Genomic DNA, 22,059 nt, shown 5'->3' with positions numbered 1-22,059 from the left:
CAGGCAGTGCTGTTGATTTTTTTTTTTCTTAAATTGCTCTTAACTCAGTATCCTGAAAATATTTTCTTTCACTTCTGAGATTGTGTTCGATGTGCTCAAAGGTGATGAGAAATACACTGGGTCCCCAGTTAACAAATGTCTGACTTTGAAAGGTTTATACTTATGAATGTAATCCTATACAGGGGTGTAACTTTAAATATCTGACATATGAACATTTCCTGTACTTACAAACATCTGCTTTTTGCTGTCCTGCATTGTGTTCCAACTTGCAAACGGACTCGTGAACAGAATACATTCACAACTTGAGGACTGCCTTTAAGTGCAAATGTCCCAATTTCCAACTTTGACGCTTTTTTGTTTTTTTAAATTCCCTGAGAAGCAATCATTTGGTTAATGACCCTTCAGAATTAGTTTTTTTTAAAAAAGCTTACTTGTGTAACATTATTTGAAGTTTCTCATGAATTGATGTACTTGCACACATTGCATTAATTCCGGGCCATGACTGGGATAAACCATAAGCAAATGAAATGGGTCGTTACTTTTTTTAAACAGACTGGTGAAAAGAGATCTGAAGAGCAGAAAGCCCACTAAAACTGCATGTGAGAAATTTGAATTCAGGTTAGTGATTTAAAAACTGTATATTCATGAATCTTTGATAGTTTATCTAATTGCATGAATTCTTATACTAGAATACGTGAGATCTTGAGAGCTAGAAAACTTTGTACTGTAAAATTTGGATTTTGTAGTCAAAGCTGGAGCTAGAAACAGTGAACTGGTAAAAGTTTGGTTTTAAGTGTTTTGATAATTGGGGAAACTTAATCAGCAAACCAAACCAAACTTTAAAATAGAAGAGAAGTAAATCCGTGCTATTTAAGGCCATAAAATGGCCAGAATGGGGGAAAAAAACAGTTTTATTAAAAGATTAAATAACAGCTGTTGTTGTTTAATAAGAGATTGGAACAAATTTTTAGAATTGTTTAAACAAATGCCGAGAAGAAAGACTTAGTCAGACGGAATCTAAGAATTAACTGGAGAAAATTGGTTAGTAACAAAGGGCCTATGTGACCTTAAGTTTATATTAATAGTAGATTGAAGATGAAAGAGAAGGTTTGTGTGAAATATAATACACGAAAGTCAGGATGATATAGCAAGTGGAATCTTCGTTCCTCCCAACAGAGGACAGATTGTAGACAGATTCCAGTAATTGCTCATGAGCCTAGGTGTTCAGAAACAGAAAAAGTGTTCTACGTAAAAGCTGAAGATTCCTGGACCAGATGAGATGTAGCCTAGGATCTTCAAGGAACCAAACGATTAAACTTTGAATAATTTTCATAGCTCTACAAGTATTGGAACCATGGATGAAGACTGCTCAGTGTAATCCAAATATTCTGTAAAGTTGGAAGGTACAAATTTGACACTGCCTAATTATTCAAATATCCAAATGATTAAATTACTTGAGACTGGTGCAGAAAATACTTTAGAATTTTGGATACAATATGTAAGGTATCATAGAAGTAGTCAGGCAAGCTTTGTAAGTCTGAAGTGAAATTTTAACTTGTTAGTGTTTAGAAGAGTTAACTGAATCATCAGATGGGCTTAAGCTGAGGGATGTGTTTGATTGGGTTTTTGAGGTTGAATCTTCAAGTTTTTTTTCCTTGCTTCCATTGTGTCCCATTCCCTTGGCTTCTGAAATGCTATTGTAAATATTTATCCAATGGTGGGGAAAAAACCCTAATAGCTTTACAAAAAATGATGTCCTAACAATGTTTTGTGTAAAACCTCCGCTCATCTCTCCTCTTGCCTCATGATGACCTTAAATCTATGCCATGTGGTTTCTGACTACTATTCAAAATGATTATAATGTCATCCAAAGAATTATAATTTTGAACAGCGCTTCACCATCTCTAGTCTAATGGAAAAGAACTTAAGCTTTTCCAGGCTCTCTTCATACATGATGCCACAGTCTGTTTGCTGTGCGTCATCTTTACAGATACAAATCAAATACTTCAAAAACAAATTGACAAGCAGCAAAACAAAATTAACTGGTCAGTATTCCTGCTGATGACTCTCTACTCATTAATTTTAAATAAGTTATCACACTGTTAAATGTTTGGTATGGGGTGTTGCTCTGAATTATTTTTTCCTGTAATTTGTTGCTCTTGTTACTTAACGATCTGTTAAATTTTTAATCAATTTCTCTTGGATTTACTATGTTAGACCATCCCCATAGTCCCTAAATCTTCAACTGCGTTAGCTAATCCATGATTGCAACATCTGAAATTGTATTCTTTACACATCCCTGCCCTGGAACATTTTACCTTCTCTCAATGATCTCAAGCACTAAATAATTCATTTGTATTTGTGTTCCCTGCAAACTTATTGTCACTTTTGTGACCATTTGTTGATTCAAGTGTTTCCCTTTTTTCTGGTTTTTAACCTCCATTTAGCAGACTTTCTGCACTTTGTTTCTATTTATTAATAAATTTGGTGAATGCCTTTAGTTCCTTGCAATTTAAAAAAATGTTTTAAATAAGTAAAGGTGTTGTTTATTGCAGAGTTCCTAGCTAGTTGACACATCTGTACTTTGATAGGCACATTAGAAGCTCCCTCCCTAGTTTTGCTGTTTTTGTTTTTTGCACTATTGGCATGTTGCAGTCAGCAAGTCCTGTAATTGTATTGTGTCATTAGATCCAGATCTTGTTAGCTGAGTTTACATTATTGGCTGAGTCAACAATCAATCATAACTCATGAACAGTATTCTGAAAATATTCATGTGCTATAACTGACCAGAAATTTCAGCAAGATTCTTCACTCTGCTCACAAAGAGCCCTGGTGTGTGGATAGTAGGGAAACCTTAGTTTAATTTTAGTTGATGCCAAGTCTAATTATGTCAATTTCTCTGTTTTTCAGATATATGACTAGGTTAAACAATTTCTGCAAGAGATGAAATCTTCAAAGAACTTTCACTTCGCTATCCAGAACATGGTGCTTTATTCTTTAAAATACTGTACAGAATTTTACCAACCGGGTGGGAAAACTGTCGTTTTCTTCTTGGGGAATTTTTTTTTTTTACACATTTAGTGAAAAATCCGAAATGGATTGTTAGTTTCTGTTCCTTGATGAACACTGTACAAATACTGTATAAATATCTGTAATTTATAAATGGTCACCCTGGAATTTTTTTTAAAAGACTCGAATGCTGCTCAGCCACAGACTCAGGTTTGATTACTACTCGTGTTGTGTGTCATTTTTAGTGGTTAAATATCGAGTGCAAACTGGTGCAAAAAAAAGGACCAGGAAATGGCTATTTGAAAACCAGAATAGTGCAACAGACTGTGAAATCATTGGTTTGTTTGAATAAACCAAGCACTAAATTTTGATGAATCCAAAGTTTTTCAAGAACAAAGCAGTCATAAGAGAACAGTTTAAGTTTGATCGAAATCCTTAGTGACTTCTCTATACTGAGTTACTGTCTGAACTAGAAATTTTTTAATGACTTTCAAAAGTACATAACCTAGAGTATTGAACTCGGAGCATTTGATCCAGTTCTCAAGTTTTAATTTTAAAATGTGATTTAGTTGTATTTTCATATTTTAAGTTATAATTTATGCAATAATAGAGCTTTAGAATTTAAACTCTTGTAGTATTACACCTCTAAATTGGTGCACACTTCATATGACTCTACTTCTTTTAATGTTCCCTAGGGTAAAACTATTGATATGTACATATTGCTTCTTGAAAGTATTGTTTAATCTTGACCTTTTAAAGAAATTAATCCACTGCCTGAAGGATTCCAAAGGACATTGGACTGCATTTATGCTGGGCTTTATTTCTAATGCAGCATTTGCCTTTTCTTGCACATTAAGTGCTTCCTACCCTTTTATTACAGGTTAAAAAGTCACTTTAAGTATTTCTAGTTACAGACAAGAATGACCCTGTAAATTAATATTAAAACTGAGACACACTCAACTGTGATACCAGCTATTTCAACTTTGGTCCTGTATCAGGAAAACAAGTGAAAACAAAAATGTAATCCGTGTGATTCTTATAAAAGTGTGTGTGGTTCAGAGCTGTACTGAAATATGTTTAAGTTTAATTGGGTTGGTCAAGAGACTTTTTGGATGGACAATCCACCATCTGCCCATATTGTACTGTAGCATGTGAAATTTGTAGAATGTACAAATATGAAGTAAAGCTGAAAAGAAATGTGTATACAACACAAGGTGTTGGTGCATTTGCTTTCACATTGTGCATGAATCATGGATGATACAGATGCTTTCCAACATCTCGGGTCAATCCTCTAAAGACACTAGCTCATTCTGGGTTACATTTCCATAAATGCTGGCAGCCCTGTCTAAGTTCCATTCTTTATCGAAACCTTAATCTCCTGGCCATGCTTTCTAATGACCTTACCTGGTCCAGACTCTAGTTGGGGACATGGTCAGCTGCCCTTTTTTATTTTACCAACTCCACACGTCAAAGATTATGCATAGACCTGCCTGACTCACCATACACAAATGTGTGGAAGAAGCCTTGCCTGTCTTATTTAAGAGCACAAAAGATATTTGTTAAAATGTGTTTTCTGAGTTTACTAATAGTCTCTTCACTGATGTAACATTTATAAATTGAAAAATTATTTTCCAGAAATAATTTTATCTTTCCATGTTGGAGGAATGACCCCCAACCAGACATGCCCCTTTAGATAGTTATTAAAGCAGAAACAATCAACAACCCATCAGATAAAACTTTATTTTTTGTTGACATGAAGTACCAGAACGCTAATTAACTGTGTGCAACACTAACAACTTTTGGAGTTCCTTCATGGTTAAAGCATTTCTTTGGTACAACTTGCAATTTTTTTGTTTTGGAAGAGTCTATCCTAAAGCCAGATTAGGGACTAAAACTCAAAAGCAGGCTTTGATGTAGTTGGCTGGCTTAAGGTGTGTGAGTGTTTGCTACTTTGGTGTAATTTAATTCTTAGTGGCCCATGGATATAGGATATTCTTGGCAATGTAAATCCTGACTTCAGGTGCCAGTGTCATGCATACTCCCTTGCCACAAATACTCTTGTTGCATATTTGCACTCAGAACAGGCTTTGCATCTTAGATATCTCAGCAAAAGAGCTTTACACAACTGCTTCTTCTGATGCCAAACTTTCATGGTAGGAATGTCCAACAGAAGGATTTCAGCTGAGCAATCAATCAGTCTCCATTCCACATCAGACTTGGAATTGCCTACAATAATTGTAAACGACCCTGCCAGTGAATGTTAAAAGTTCTGGACAGTTTGAGGTCCACTAGTTCATCCATCTGATGGAGACATGATATTCAGAATTAACATTTAATCATTCATAAAGCTTCTCAACCTAAGCAGCTGTAAGCAATTGAAATCTTGAGAGTTGCTGTTGGTATCTAGTATAGAGTAATAAGGGGTTTTAAGTTGATATGTAATGCTGTACCAAGATACTCCACTGCCTAGTATTTGAATTATTCTGAATTAGTTAAGGAGGCCACAGGCATAAACTTGTGTTGCCTTGTTCTTCCAAATTGGTGTATTTATCGTTTAACATTGTGTCAATTTGGTCCCAACCACTTCTACCTTCTGAAAGAACAGGAACATTGCCAGAACAAAGATCTGAGTGGAGCAGGGATGGAGAGAAGGAAAGTGTCATCAATAGAATTTAATCCTTTGCTGTTGCCCATGTCCAACTGTACTACATTTAGAAGCTACACTACATTCAAGAAAGAAAAGGACCACTCCCAAAGGTAGGGAATATAATACTGATTACCAAGGAACAGGACCAGCATGTAGAATTGCAAAAAAAAATTGAACTGTATCATGTATGATAAAGGTCTAAAAATCAGCAGATTTAATAGTCCATAAACTTTGATTTAAAAAATACTAAATTGAAATTTCTAGGCCTCTGATTGCACTAAATTTGTTCATATCTTCCAAATGTTTTTCTGAAGCATATTTTGATTAGAAACCAGTGAATTAATGCATTTCAAAATTAAGTTACTGACTCCACTTTAAGGGCACTAAAGGCTGGTTTTGTATATAGGTACAGGGCCATAAAATTTGTCTTTTACCAATTACGCTGCACCTTATTTGAGAAGGATGGGTTAAAAATTATTTTCCAATATATATTAAATTCTGAATGGCCAGAGTAACCTTTTACTTTGATCCATTTAAAACTGCATCTATTTCAAGAGGTTAACAGAAATTTCTGTATTCCATTGTGTGGAGTGCTTTGAAATGTTTTACAAGAAAATACCTATGTAGATCCACATGAAGTGCCATGATTTATAAAGACAATTACAGCATTCTTACATTACTCAATGCAGATTACAGTTGGTTGTTAATGAAGTGAATACAGAAGTAGCAAGAAAACAAAATCAGTGATCCTCCTGATTCTCCATTTTATAAATTTACCTATGGTAATTGTTGAAAGTTTCCCATCTATCGCTAGGTTAAAAATCCAAAAACCACTGATTTTTATATACAGAATCCCTACAGTGTGAAAACAGGCCACTTGGCCCAACAAGTTCACACCAACTCTCTGAAGAGTAACCCAATCAAACCCATTCCCCTACCCCATTACTCTGCATTTAACCCTGACTAATGCGCCTAAGCTGCACGTCTCTGGGACATCCTGATAATTGCAAGAGACAGTCATGATATAATTAAAATACATGTATTTATAAATAGTGTCCTCTGTATATTGTGTAAATAAATCTGGTAGTTCTTCACTATATATTATGTACAAAGTGGGCAGAATCCAACATTAAATTGATTATCTGGATCCAGCACAAACAGATTTGTCATGGTCCTTGTGGCTTCTTTAACTTGCTATTTCTTTACCACTTTCAAATCAGAACACTTTCTAGACAGACTCATTTTCCAATTATAATAGATTTTATTTCTGCAGGCCATTGATAATCTTAAGTATTGTAATATTTTAGTTATCAACAAAAGATGAAATCTGTACAATATTTACACATAACTTAAAAGCATTAGTTTTTTTTTAACAATTACAATACAAACATTTTGCAATTAGACTAAGAAAATAAATATACAATTACCATGTTATACTGCAGATTATATATTAAACTATGATCATTCTTGATGAGAACAACACTAATTTGTGGCTGTTTGTAACAAGAATGATTAATGTTCTATATAGTTTCACTCATTCTAGCAATATTTAAAGTATTTTACAGCTGTTTAATTTTCAAATTAATGATTACAGTTTTGGAATATAAATTGATAAAAATATGTTGATAAAAACAATTGTTTTCCTTGTGTAGATGCAGCTAACTTGCTTATGCAAAAAAGGTCATCCAACCACCTGCACTCTGGCCTCAGGCCAGCTGGGTCAGATGTGCTGCGTCATATTTACCCCTAGAAAGAAACTAATTTGTGCAAACATTTTTTTTAATTGTAGTAACAGAATTTCACTCAGCTGCACATTACCTTGGTTGAAGGTCCTGTCTTAACACTTTTTTTAAAAAAGATCAAGGCAGAAGAATGCCCAATAAACCATCCTCCTTTTTGGAGTTTATGTAGCTTCCTTCATTTTGTTCTAAAAAGCTTCCAAAGACTGGTATGTGGTTCAGCACCAACAGGCACCTCGGGGCTTGTCTGTCTGTGCAGGGTTACTTTTTATTGGCAATTCTCCTTTTCCTAGTGGCCAGCATGTCATAGAAGGGGTCCTTGCTGATACTGGCTCTATATAAAAGAAAAAGCAATTATGTGTTCGTCCATGTCAGATTTTGAGAAGTTAAGCATCAAGGTGCAGCTTTTCTGGCAACCCCTGCATGTTACCTTCAACGTCTTGCGGGGGAGAGGCCACTGTCCATTGCCTTTTGCAGTGCGCCTTCACAAAAACGTATAAAATAGATAGAGTCATCTCATCTCTGATTTCTCCGCTTTCTTCATCCTACCCTCTCACTCTAGCTCTGAAAGTAGTGGATTTGGATATGAGGTGACACATTAATTCTACTTGATATTGTATTTGGAATTTTGTATACTCCCAAATTAGCACCCATGCATAGCTGCCTGCAATTGCAGATGCCAGCAAACACGGATTTACATTGGTGATACCAAATAAGAGTACTATTGTGAGATGGATAAAGTGGTCACAAAAACATACTTTGACCATACATTTGTCTCTGTACCTTAATAACTAGTTTTCTGCAGTGTCAAAATTTAGGGGCAGGAGTTTAACATTTGCAACGAAATAGTATTGAAAGGGTTGACGAGCCTACAAATCTAAATTTCAGTGGTCTAGGAAACGTTGAGACTGTTTATATCAAAGCAACACACATTAACAACAAAAGAACACCCTCAAAGATCAAAATAGGGAGACCAGACTTTACTGGCTACTTGCTACAGAAATACAGAGGAACCTCGATTATCCGAAGGAGATCCCAATAGAAATATTACATCAAAGACGTGTTTCCAACAGCGACCGTGTCTTTTGTTTACAGTGATTAAACAGGCATAGTCTCCAACTGACAGACCTCCCACCCTCCCTCCACTTTTCCGGGAGTTCTACAGAGGGGTGTACCCTAAACCCCCCCCTTAATCTCTCCACCATTGCCCTGTACAGGGCAGAGGTGGAACCTGTTATTCTACACTAGGCCGGTAATGCCTTTATTATAATGTACCTTGAATGACCTATTTTTAAGCCACATAGAATCCATTAGACCTGAACAAGGCTGGAGTCCAGATCTTGAAGGGCTGTTGTACTGCAGTGGTAATGGTTAAGTCCATTCAACTCCCAACTGCTTCAGAGATGTGTAATAGCATCTTTGCACAGGCTACTTAAAAATGAAATCACTTAATGCTCATAACTGTTATTCAGTCGAGTTTCTGTGACCATTTCAGAACTGTTAATGGTAAAGGTAGCAGAGTATTGAATCAAATATAAGATGGATGTTGTCCAAAGCAAATTAGTCACAGACTGCAACCAATTCATTATTTTTGTAATCTATCTACAATTATACACTTGAGTAACACTTAACCTTATAGAATGATCTAACAGTAATTTCCTTCCCTCTGTGGCTCTTCTAGTGATTTAAAAAAATTAATCGATTTGTTCCAGGCCCTTTAATGTGATATACACAAGGCTAAAATAATATTCAGTTCCTTGTAATCAAAGGAATGGCAAACTTGGTAATGTGCAACACTTGGCAAAGAGAGTTAGACATGCTGAGGACAAAGAATATCCATCCAAACTTATACATACTTGATCGATTTTATCCACTCATCTTTTTCCTCTGGTGTTGGTGCAGATATTCTGTAAACCACATGGTTGCCTTCAACTACCCGACCATCAGCTTCAGTCTTGCAGGCTTTGATTACCTGACCTTTGTGACTGGGATTGAAAAGTTCAAAGCAGTTCTAAGGAAAAGAACAATCTAATGTTAAAACAGCAAGAAACTGACGATTCAACAAGTCCTTTTCAGGCTTTGAACACAAATCTAGGTTCAGCATGCCAATGCAGTACTGCAAGGTCCCCACCCTTTATCATCTCATGAGTTGTGTTACATGGGTTAGATGTTCATGTCAGCAAATTCAATTTTGTTGCTTTTCCTTCCCCTTCTCAAAATTATTCATTTTTAGTTACAGTTCTGCAAGTATACTCTGTAATATTACAGAGGAACCTCAATTATCCGAAGGACATGAGTGAACAGTATTTTGTTCAGTTAATCAAATGCTGGATAATAGAGGTTCCTCTATACTCTTATCCAGAAAAGAAAGAATCAACAGGGTTTAAAACTGGAGGGAAACAGACATGTTTAAAGCATTGGCAAAACTCCGTACTCGTTAATCTGGTTACAGCAATGGATTTCAGGCATGAATTAAGTATTAACTCTTGAATTATCAGGTGCCTGAGAGAGCAATTGAGATTAAAATTCATTCAAGTCTGGTAACTAAGTTTAGACTAATTGAAAATACATCCTCTAAACCAGCATTTTTAATTTTGTGGTTTCCAAATTCTTACATTGCACACAATGTGTTAGAGTAAATGAATCATGTATTCAGAAAGAAGCTTACTCACAGGTTTTCTTGGATCTTCAACCTCCCGAATGCTGAGATTCTCTAAAGGAATTATTCCTCTAGGTTCTTTGTCCTGTAATGATAAATTATTTTAAGGATTTCAAAATGCAGCACCAGTGCTTTGGATTCTAGTACACTTACTCAGCTCAGTGGGTCACACTGCATACCATGCAACATTGGTATAACCACCTCCCTTTTGTAATAGCTTCACTTCTGTACGTGGAGATAATTTTTATACCATCACCCGCAGGAGCATTATTTGCACATTTATATTTAGGATGGAAATTAGCTCTGGAAAATAAAACTGTCAATTTTAGCCCTACTATGAGTTCTACCAATGTCCTACTAAACCTATCGCAAGCCCACAAGAATTCATTGTATGGGGTTAGAAGTAACATATCATGCCTGCTTTTGGAGAGGAGTAAATGCTGGATGAAGGAAGTGCGCACAGGTAATGCATAAAAATCCAGATAATGAATAAGGAAACCTAATTGAAAAATGAAGATGGCAATGTATTCTCCTCAAATCTTTCCAGCAATGTCATGGCCTTTTAGATTCTGTAAAGGTGAATGTAGAGTGGAAAATGGCAAATGCAACACCAGTATTCAAGAAGCAGGAGGAAGAAGTCCAGAACTTATCAGTCATAGAGAAAAAGTGTGAGAACCCATCAGAGGTTATAGAAGGATATGTAGAGAGCACAGACAGAAGTTGTCAAGAGGAGGCAGAGGATATGCAAAGGAATATTAACAAGTTAATTCAGTGTGCAAAAAAAATGCCAGATGGAGTAGAAGGAGGGGATATGTGAACTTGTTTATTTTAGCAAAAAGATTAGAAAAGTAGTACACTATTTCAAGTGAGCGTGCAGGTACAAGAAAAAGAAATGAGCTCATTATAGAATTCTCTTCTGCAGAAGATAGCAAAGGCACAGTCTTTAAATTTATATGGTACAAACAGGCAAGCAGATCCCATGATCTTACTGAATGGCCCACTCCTGCTCCCGAGTCTTTTTTGCACCTAAATATTTCATCAGTCTTGACACAATTACTGCAACTGGTTAACTTTTAGTATATTAGTATAAATATACTCTTAGTATAAATAATGTATTAGTCCACAAACTCAGACAACTTACTGTTGTGTATTCAAAGTAATAGAGGCAATTGTCTGTGAGAATGAACCATCGACGTTTCCAAGTTTTTACTCTTCCTCCTGATGTAAATTAAGTTTTAGAAGCATTATTAAACAAATTTAAAACACTTTTTTAAAACTCAGATGACATCCATACTTTCTTTTCCTACCACACAACGACAGTTATTAAGCCAGTTCAAATATTCTTGTTATAAATCCCATCTGTTTAAGTCCATAAGTGATCCTCTGTGGTATTATACATATTTTCCTCTTCACATTCTAGAGGCACATAAATGTTATTTTTGAAAAACATGGTGAACTTGCAGAGGGGCCCCATTTCCCCAGAAGAAAACCTGATTTTTTTTTATTCATGCGCTGCACATTCAGTAAAGAACATTTATACCAGCTGAACCTAATTCAAATCTCCAGGATGTTTTGGCATATCTAATAGATCTTCACTAAATCCTTGTAAAAATCTTTTTCTGAGCTAGAGGGGAGAAAACAATTTTTCCTTTACTAACATCTGTAGCCATTTTACAAAGAGACAAGTAAATAGTGGTTCTGATCAGAATCTGGGTGTTTCAAAGAAACAAACTTGGTGAACAAAGAACTGCAGCACTAAACAAAACTTACCACATTAAGTCAACACATGTAGAGTTAGTAGATAGCAACCTAGAATGTTAACTCTACCTTCTATTTCAACCAGTGTTCTTTTCTTGGGGACAGAAGGTATTTATGACTGGATTGCAACTCCTTAGTAGGAATTGAGGGTTACTCAGCCATGGGCAGGCTACCTCAAACCACAGCAGTGTACAAATTTGACTTCAGAATTTGAACCACAAAATGAAGCTATTCAACCTATCACAGCTCTGAAGTAGGACCAACTGGATAGTTTGAAAGCTGGCAACAACCTTTCTCTGAAGTCCAACAAAATGTTTGTTGCTTTACCCAAGTTCCCTTTTTATTGAATCTGCTTCCAAAACCCTTTTAGCTAGTACATTCCAGATGATAATATACAGCATTAAAAAAATTGTTCTGCTCCCATTTTTTTTGCCAATATATATGTGCTAATTCTGACCCTACTTCTAGTTGAAAGAATTTCTCCTTGTTCACCAGCAAAGCCATCCATAACTTTGAACACCTCTGTTAAAACCTCAATGTCCTTCAATAAGAGAAACAATTCTGGACAAAATACTTTAAATCTCTGCTTGAAAGGTTTAGTCTTGTTCTCTAAAGTATAAGGATAACATATGCTTTTAGAACAAGGAGATTCTTAGTCCTCATTATTCAGAGCATATTCTGAGTTGTTAGCTACATTCCAGTGTGCAATGAAATGCAGTAATTGGCACTGAAATTTCAGAAAGATATTTACACTTTGTGCATAACAAAACCATAAACTGTTTACAGATCTGCAAACTTACAGTTAACCATGAAGAACCCAGTTTCTGAGCAGGCAGCAGATTTGGTCATTTTAAAAATTATTTTCAAACATCTTTCTTGAAGGGTATGACAGGCCAGAATATTTATCATTGCAATCAAGATCTATGAAGGAGCATCCTTCAAGACAAGTTAACAGGGCTCCAGTCAAATAGAAAACAGCCAGTGAAAATGCTAACATTTAGTTTAGAACATGATAAGTTAACATTGCCTGTCAACAGCATAAAATTTGCAAACACTGCCCAAAGTATAAATATGAAGTGCCTGTTGCGAGGTAACAACAGCCTCTTGTATAGAGGAAAAGGAAATGCTCATCTTCTCAGTACAACATTCTGTACCTCTGATTATGGGACCAGAGAGAAATCAGATACAGATTAGTTTGAATTATGAAACGTCCACGTCATCTCATATTTCAGTACTGGTGCAGGCAAGATAGTTGAGAAGAAAACAGTTTCATCAATGAATATGCTAACAATCCTTGAGCAATATTGTAGGTGTACAGCAGAAAGCGGATCAGATCTCGGTGAAATTGCAACTACACAGTGAAGTGTTATCGCAGGAGGCACTTCACAACAATAACAACTTCTTAAAGAAAAGGAAAATACAAAAAGGAAGGAAAAACTGAAGTTAAGTAATGCAAACGAGTCAAGAGGATCTGGAAGCTCCTCTGGTACGTACCTCCTAATGCAGAATAAGCAGAGACAGCCAGTCATAGAACAGAAAGGTGACAGGTCATAGGCCATAAGGAAAACAAGAAGGCACATTTAAGCCAATTTTATAAAAAAAACTAGAGCAAACAAACACACAAATCAATAGAAAAATCACAAATAATGCAAGAAAAAGAGACATGTACAAATCATAACTCTGAAAGTGCCACTTGCTTTGTATGTGAAAAGTTGAAGCAGTCAACAAATGTAACAACCATGCAACTCACTTCAGTATCGTGAAATAAAATAAAAGCACTAACTCAAATGGTTTATGTTTATAAATAATGTTTCTAACACCACTATCCAATATATCTGTTGAATAATGGAACTGTAAATCAGCATCATTGTACATTGAAAGGATGTTAAAATACAACATACAAGAACCTTCTTGTATAAACAGAAAAACAACCACAGTGGATTTCCAGTCAAAACTCAAGGTTATAGTAATTATTTCTCATGCATTATTTATCTTGAATAATCTGCTAGGATTAAGCCAGTCTTCTGAGGCATGTGACAGTTAATGCCCCAAGTGTTTTTCTTTAGGACACTGGGTGCGGTCAACATATGCACCAGCAATCAGATAGACGCTCCAAACATCATTTTTTAAAAACAAAGTCAGACCGTATGGTGTAACAGAAGACATATCAGGGATGAAATAAACAATGCTGGTATGAGTCAGTGCTAGACATGGTAAGGCAATTTAATAGCATCCCCTGCGCCTTTGGCATTTGAGGATTGAATTTTGGTCCATGATATTAGAAAGAAACTTCCTCATCCCTCACGCAGCACTTCTTGAAACTTTATCCAAGGGATCAGATAGGGTCTTGTTTTACTTTTATATCCATCAGTGTAGCACCTCCTGAGTACTACACTGGACTGTGTTTAGATTGTGGACTTTGGCTCAAGTCCAACCAAGCTGAAATAAGGCTTAGGTAACAAACCTCAAATGTTCTGTAATATTGTATAGAATATGATTAGACAAACTAACCTAATTTTAATAGCCAGCCTTCTCGATCAGGGTTAAAAAATGTGTGGGTCAAATCATTCCCATCATCTTCTGGGATTTTGAAAGGTTCATTCTTAATACTATCATACAAGTTCTGCAGAAGGATGGGAAAAAGAAACATTAACATGAATCTAATGCACATGCTTCAATTAAAGAGTTACAAAATATTTACAACATAGAAATAGGCCATTTGCTTCAACTGGTTCATACCAATGTTCCATTCACCCTCTTCCAACCCTCCCATATCATCCCATTAGCACAACTTCCTATACCCTTCTCCTTTCTGCATTTATCCAACTTTCCCTTAAATCCAACCAAGTTATTCACATCAAATATTCCTTGTGATAGCAAGTTCCACATTCTAACCAATCTCTCATGATAAGGAAGTTTCTCCTGAATTTCTTATCGGATTTATTACTGGCCCCTAGATTTCAATTTCCTCTTGAGTGGAAGCATCTGTAGACTACTCTGTCAAACTCCTTCATAATTTTAAAGACCTTTGCAGGTTACTCCCTGGTATTCTGTTTTCCAGAAAAAAGCCCTAGTATAAATTCTCAGTTCTAGAATGTTCGCTTCATTTACTGGTAAAATACTTTAATCATTCCAATCTGAGCTCACTTTTTCAGAACACATTATTTTCCTCTTCAAAAGTAAAGTTGCAAGAGCTAAAATGAGGAGTTATTTGTTGCCCTGCTTTTCCTCAGAGTGGCACAACTGGATCTTCTTACCTTGAAGGCAGGCATGGCCATTTACACATCAAAAAATGGCACCTCTGACAGCAGTATATTGTTGGACGGTCAGCCTACATCAAGTGCTGAAGGCTAGCAGTAGGTCTTTAACCCACCTCTTTCTGACTCATTAGGTTGAAGTGCTAACCTCTCATTATTGGTGGGGATGGTGCAGGCTTGAAAGAGTTTTGTCTAAACACTCACCCTGAGCAACTCCTCTGGGAGGTCTCCTCCTTCATTAATGCCCCGATTCATGGAAATAAATCTTTCCACTGCAGGTTTGTCCCTCACATTAGGGTTGTGCAAACTTGTATTTAGCATAATTATAGCAAATGAAAGCACATAGCAAGTGTCTGTGGGGAGAAAGAAAAGTGAAGTCAGCACATGCTCCAAGATTTCCTTCACTCTTGCACCTTCAGCTTCCACTATTTTAATTTAAAGGTTACAGTTCAACACTCTCCCCTAAAATAAATCACACTCATGGCTTTCCGTAGCTCTCAGGACAAAAGTAAAACAAAGGCAAGACCCAGAAGGGTGTTAAAGAAAAAAACATAAGCAAGAAATTACTGCAGCCCTGCCCCCAAACGCTACTTATAGATTTAATACAACTAACCTGTTGACTGGAACACCCCAGGATTGCACTGACAATATCGAGAGGCAAATGCTTCCATCATTCGATCTATTTTCTGTGCCTCACCTGGCAACCTGAAGCTCCATAGAAACTGCCTATCGGATAAAAACAAGATGGACAGCTGTAAGTGCCTGGATCCATAAGCTTTTAAGCTCTGACTGAAGAGGAGCCAAGTGCTTATTGATTTCAACAAGCACTACAAATTGTTCCATTGCTCACTACTTGAACAGCTTGAAGCAATCACTGACAAGAATATTACTGCACATCCTATCAAGTGTTCATTGTTTAAAAACTCAACATATTGGCATAAAGTATACAAATCTATCCTCCTATTCACACTACAAACTCAATGTTCTGTGGAATACAATTTGTGTAGTTATTGGTGCCTCAGGACAGAATTTTGAAATACATTACCCAAATTCCCAACATTTTGCTGAAGTGTTATAAAAGTTATCAGAGTATAGCCTCCATTGCAGTGCCACACTCAAAATACATCCTGTTTAATTCATTAAGAAAAAGCAACATAAAGATAATCTCAAACAATCACACAAGCAGTACCCTAATCAGAGTGGTCTTGATCACCTCAGGATACCCTAAAACACTACAAGCCAATGAAGTACTTTTTGAAGTGCATTCATTGGTGTTTTTTTTAGGAAATACACTTGCCAATTATACACAGCAAGCTCCCTCAAAATGACCAACACAACTAAAAACATCTAGCTGAGTTAAATGTCAGCAAAATACTAAGAGGTGCTGTCCAGCTCATTTTGAGCACTATCCTGGATCTGTATGTCCACCTGAAAGGGGCAGATGGAGCCTTGGTTATCCTCTGATCCAATACTGCACCAGAACAGTCAGTCTGGATCATGTGTTCAGGTCTTGCAGTGGGGCCTCAACACACAACCTTTCAATTCAGGGGGCTGGAACACTATTCGCTAAGCCAAGTTCGTACCTAATGTCCATTCTGTTCCCATTCTTCCTCACCATCTCAAGTATTTAAAGAGAAGAATGTACACAGGAAACTATAAAGTAAAATGGCACGGCACTGTATTTGAGAATATGTAAGCTCAATGTGGATGCCTTTGCATTGGACTTTAATTAGTGCTAAATTTGTTGATCACCACTTTTGGAAAAGGAGACACAAACCTCAAAGCTTGTACTAAATGAAGGTCAGCAAACTCATGAAGTTCAACAAATGCTTGAAGAACCTTGAGGTTAAATTCATCTCTGCAATGAGGAAAGAAAATACACAATGAATTAAATATCTTTGCAATAAATCCTAACAAATTTGACCAAACGTGCTGGCTTTGAATTTTCCCGTTCATAGTCACAGTTCATTTAGCTCTTTCCCCACAGATGTGAAAATTCTTAGCGAGTTTGAGAAGATTTATAACTCAAATTGGAGGTTCTGGATGTAGGTTTGCTCACTGAGCTGGAAGGTTCATTTCCAGATGTTTTGTCACCCTGCTAAGTAACATCTTCAGTTGGCCTCCGGGCGACACCACAGAAAATGACATCACCAACCCAAAGAAACCCAAACACAAATAGAAAGCAGGAATCCTGAACAGTTCTTCGCCCAGAGGCCCACTGATGTTACCTAGCAGGGCGACGAAACATCTGGAAATGAACCTTCCAGCTCAGTGAGCAAACCTACATTCATGTGAAAATTCTCTTTTCAAATGTTTATCTTTTCCTTGAGAAAGTTGAGACTAAACCTGCTTCCAAGACAATCTAGATCACAACTGGGTGTGTAAATAAAAATACCTCTTCCACAGATTAGTTCTTAGCCAATTTCCTTAAACTGGGGTGTCCTGGATACCAACCAGCCCTACCAATGAAAAATCCTTTCCCATTTATCTTATCAAAGCCACTCATTTTTAAATAGCTCTAAAATTCCCTTTGAAAAGGGTGGAAACAAACACCTATACACCAAATCTTTGTTATCCTGTGGGGGATAAGGGTTCAGATCTCCCACAAATAACACAAAAAGCCAAATAGTGCAATCATCAATATCCCAAATCCAAGGCAAAGAATCGCAAAAATCATCAGGACCTGTCAGTTGTCAGGGGAAATCAGGTTTGGGGCCAACCTTGCGAGTATCCTGATCATGGATAGTGAATGTGTGTAATAACAAGGTGAGAGTGTAATGGAGCTTCTATATTAAATGTTCCTTCCTAATCACTGTTAACACAAGCATCTGCACACCCTTTGAGAACATTTATAAACAATTTAAAAAACAAGAAATGTGTTGAGAGGTTTGCTTCCGCCATAGGGTCTGAATAAAAAATGCAACATTCCCTCCATTGATTTTGGACACTTGGTAGTACAGTACTTGAGAATTTTGCTGAAAAAAAGCATGTTGTCGAAGCTTTTCTTCATCTTACACTTATTAGAACAGACTTGCAAGAACACAATCTCAAAGGGATCGACAATCTACGTTATATGATATGAAAATGCTGATTGCATGTCCAATTGCTAACTGGATTTGGTATTCTTGCAATTCTGTTTTGAGGAGGGCAGGAGAAAATGCTTCCAAAGCATGTTGCTTTTTCCATACATCTGAAGTCAACTGATTTAACAAGTTTTATTAATAGATTGTTGTATTATGTAATGGAGGAGAATAGAGCAAAGCCGCTTCACAGGAACTGGGCAGCTCAGTGGTCAGCCATGCTACCTCTCAGCACCAAGGACCATGGTTTGTTTCTATCCTTAAGCAACTGTCTGTGTGGAGTTTCTACCTGTGTCTGCGTTTCCTCCAGGTGCTCCGGTTTCTAAAGATGTACAGGTTAGGTGGATTGGCTATGCTAAATTGCCCCATAGTGTTCAGGGATATGCTGGCTAGGTGGATTAGGCATGGGAGTTGCAGGATTACAGGGATAGGGTAAGGGGGTGGGTCTGGGTGTGATGCTTTTTAACGGTTCGATGTGGACTCAATAGTCCGAATGGCCTGCTTCGCACTGTAGGAATCTATGATTTTAAGTTATGGAAGCAATTGTGGATTGTTTTAAATACTCAGTCTGCTGTCTCAGCACAGACTGATTTCATAGAATCATACAATGATTGCATTACCAGTTCTAACTATGCTCACTTACAGAAAGAGCAACTCATCTAGTCTCCTCCCTGTAACCTGAGAAAAACCTCATCAGGTGAATCTGCCTCTAGCGTGCTCCCTGGCAATGTATTCCAGATCTTAAGCCAGTCACACCCTTAAAGACTTTTGCCACAATAGTGGACTAGGGATATACAAATATCCCCCCCCCCCCCCCCCCGGCTCATTAAGGCCCTTTATGGAAGAAGTCGGAGGTAGCCTGAATCAATAATAGAACCATCTTCACAGAAATGAAGGAGGGTAACTGACCTGTTCAGTGAGACTCAGTAATATCCAATATGGTGCATTTCCTAACTTGTGCTGTTATGGGCGAGCATGTTTAGTTGCTTAAATCTAAACCTGAATAAATTCCAAAAACACTATGGTGTAAAAGACCAGGATTACATTTTTAAAAAATCAACACTACCCCTCTCCACATCAACCCTTACAACTATTGCTGCACAAGAACCACTAAAAAATACACTTTCCCTCACTACATACACATTACCGACCTGATGTCAGATAGAACCATTAGCTAACCCATATATAAATTCCGACTATAGCCTATAACATGAGCGAATACTTACCTTTCACCCAAATAATCACCAATGACTGTTTTGTTTAATCCTTCGCCCTTGTATAGAAACTGGGCAATGTCTTCTGGAGTGTTCTGGAGCAGGTCATTTTCAATTAGAAACTGGATCCCCTGCAATTAGATAAAACAAAACTCAAAACTCCTGGTGCACAATAACAACTTTTAACCAAGGTTCTGAGGCCTCTTCCACTCTCCTACTCCCCTCCCTGACTCCCAACCTGTATCACATTTGCAGAGGCACCTTATCTGAGTGACCATTCTGCCACTGAGATGCATGGACAGCATGTACAAACAAGCTGGTTACCACACACAGGCACATTCCAGTAGAAATCACCAAATTTTAATCTATGAGTGACCAGAACATCACAAGTCAGGGAGGAGGAAAATGCAAAAATTACTTTCTCCAAGCTGAAATTATGGAGTACAGGTGAAGCTTCCAGAACATATAGCTAGTGTACACTGTTAATGTCCCTACCTATGGGCCAGAAGACCCTGGGTTGAAGTCTCACCAGATCGTGATGTATCATAACATGTGAACTGGTCAATATTTCTATCTACAGTTAGCAGACTCAGGGAATGTAAAACGAGAACAGGATTGGGTTCTACAATGCCAGCATTCCTACCAACATACCTTGGTACACATATGATAGGAGAAAGTGAGGACTGCAGATGCTGGAGACCAGAGTTGAAAAGTATGCTGCTGGAAAAACACAGCAGGCCAGGCAGCATCCGAGGAGTAGGAGAATCGATATTTCAGGCATAAGCCCTTCTTCACGAAATGTTTTTCCAGGACCACACTTTTCAACACATATGAATAGCACCACTTGGATAAGGGAACACCCATAAGAAACAGAAGTTGATGTTTTCGCTGTTATACCAAGATTACAAATGACTTACCAAAGTGGACAAATTCTTTTAAGTACATTTCAATTCAGTATCTTAATCTGCTTAAAAAAATCTTATTGCAGTAACAGTATGCTACCTCTAAAGTGGACAGCCTAACCAGTAGACTAGGATCATTTTGCATCAGTGGAAAGTTTCAAGTTTAACGTATTTGAATTCTGAAGAGATCCTTTAATCTTCCTCCATTAAAAACTAATAAAGTGAAATTTCAAAACAGACTTTTTTTAAAAGATCAAATGTAGCTATTGATGGATTTAAAAGTAGGTGGAATCAAGAGACAGCAGTTTTGATTGCACTGAATACAGCCTTGAAGGTGTGAATAGCCTCTTCCTATTTTTTGGAAAGGAAGCCAATCCCAACACAATGCCAACTTCTGGAACCAAAATGCAAAACATTTTTAATGTTTATGAAATTTCATGCAATCCACAATTACACGAGTTTGCTGTCTGTCTGTTGCAAAACATTGTGGCAAAGTTTACTCAATGGCTAAGACATTGAAAGACAACCAACTCACCAATCTGATTGGATGCTTCATTAAAGTGGGAAAGGAATATTATAGGCACATAAATGTCACAGATCTGCAAAAAGGTATTAAATGTAATAATAAGCAGAATGGGCTTTCCAGTAGTGGAAGATTAAGAATCAGATGGCACAGATTCAAAAGAAACTGGCAAAAGCAACAAGAACTGTTTCTACACAGTAATTGACTATGATTTGAAATGCACAGCCTGAGAGTTGGGTGCAAAGAAGGCCAAGTGAGGCTTGTTTCAAGGAATTGGATCATTATCTGAAGAAAATGTGCAAGGCTGGAAGGAATGGTAGTGAAGTTGCTCATTCAGATATTCAGCACAAACATGACACATTAAGGGGTAACACGATGACTCGGTGGTTAGCACGGATGCCGCATAGTGCTGGGGATCCAAGTTCAACTCCAGCCTCAGGCAACCGTGCAAACTCTACACAGACAGACAAACCGCATGGGTTTCCTCTGGGTGCACCAGTTTCCTCCCACAGTCCAAAGATGTGCAGGTTAGGTGGACTGACCATGCTAAATTGCCCATAGTGTCCAGAGATGTGATGCGATGTGTAGATCGAATGACTTCCTTCAGTGCAGAGACCATTCTACGTAAGAAATGGGCTCCTCTGGCCACATTAGCTCAATTTTAAAATTCTGGATCAAAGATACCTTAAGGCCCATCCCACCTAGCTCTATAATCCTCTAAGGTATCCAAATGTCTCTAATTCTAGCCTCTTGCACAGTCTCAATTTCCATCACTTCACTATCACAACCATCCTGTCCCTTTAGCTCTTGGAATTCCACCCATCCACCTCCCTGACTCTTTCTCATCTTTTATGACACTCCTTAAAATTTACTACTTTAACTTCTTTTCAGATCTGTGACATTTATGTGCCAACATTTAGTCCCATGGTTTGATATCTCTTAATGTGGCTCAAAGTACAATTATGTCTGATAGCACTCTCCTACGAAGCATCATTGGAACTAAACCTGTGTAATGGCCAGCATTAAATACAAGTTCTTTTTAATCATCATTTGTCACAAGTCAATATATGGAAGTAATATCTTATAATAGTAGGAAGAAAAACAATATTAAATAGATCACCAGGAAGAATAACATAAGTTACAAAATTAGATTCATGTAAGGCACAGCTAGAGGTTGCAAGTGAAAAGCAGTAAGATTGGTATTCTGCAAGAACAGCTTTAAATCAGCTAAAGGTCCCACATAGTTCTAAGTCCACCTTGCAAAACTACTC

General features: G+C 37.3%; 2 protein-coding genes across 8 annotated transcripts in view; one reads left to right on the top strand and one right to left on the bottom strand.

Moving 5' to 3' along the window:
• Positions 1–22,059, top strand: part of usp42 (ubiquitin specific peptidase 42) — a 187,495-nt gene that overhangs the window by 124,058 nt on the left and 41,378 nt on the right. For 4 of the 5 annotated variants that reach the window (XM_087997901.1, XM_087997900.1, XM_087997902.1 and 1 more), the window contains 2 exons: positions 553–618; positions 2,911–6,881. In XM_087997901.1, coding sequence (XP_087854027.1) covers positions 553–591 — 39 coding nt within the window. In that variant the 3' untranslated portion in view covers positions 592–618; positions 2,911–6,881. Of the gene's footprint in view, positions 1–552; positions 619–2,910; positions 6,882–22,059 lie in introns of those variants that run through there. The other variant, XR_015760581.1, reaches the window with a different exon arrangement.
• cyth3a (cytohesin 3a) overlaps positions 6,895–22,059 on the bottom strand; it is an 83,247-nt gene continuing 68,082 nt past the window's right edge. For 2 of the 3 annotated variants that reach the window (XM_043711381.2, XM_043711382.2), the window contains exons 5-13: positions 19,376–19,494; positions 16,847–16,927; positions 15,683–15,795; positions 15,274–15,422; positions 14,323–14,435; positions 11,196–11,274; positions 10,068–10,139; positions 9,252–9,406; positions 6,895–7,729 (exon numbers count right to left, since the gene is read on the bottom strand). In XM_043711381.2, coding sequence (XP_043567316.1) covers positions 7,657–7,729; positions 9,252–9,406; positions 10,068–10,139; positions 11,196–11,274; positions 14,323–14,435; positions 15,274–15,422; positions 15,683–15,795; positions 16,847–16,927; positions 19,376–19,494 — 954 coding nt within the window. In that variant the 3' untranslated portion in view covers positions 6,895–7,656. The remainder of the gene's footprint in view (positions 7,730–9,251; positions 9,407–10,067; positions 10,140–11,195; positions 11,275–14,322; positions 14,436–15,273; positions 15,423–15,682; positions 15,796–16,846; positions 16,928–19,375; positions 19,495–22,059) is intronic. The other variant, XM_043711380.2, reaches the window with a different exon arrangement.

This window comes from Chiloscyllium plagiosum, unplaced genomic scaffold (assembly GCF_037043375.1).
Source record: "Chiloscyllium plagiosum isolate Xiang-an unplaced genomic scaffold, Cpla_swu_hap1 HiC_scaffold_20, whole genome shotgun sequence".
NCBI lineage: Eukaryota > Metazoa > Chordata > Chondrichthyes > Orectolobiformes > Hemiscylliidae > Chiloscyllium > Chiloscyllium plagiosum.
Note: the sequence above shows the minus strand (reverse complement) of the source record. Positions and strands in the feature narration are given on the sequence as shown.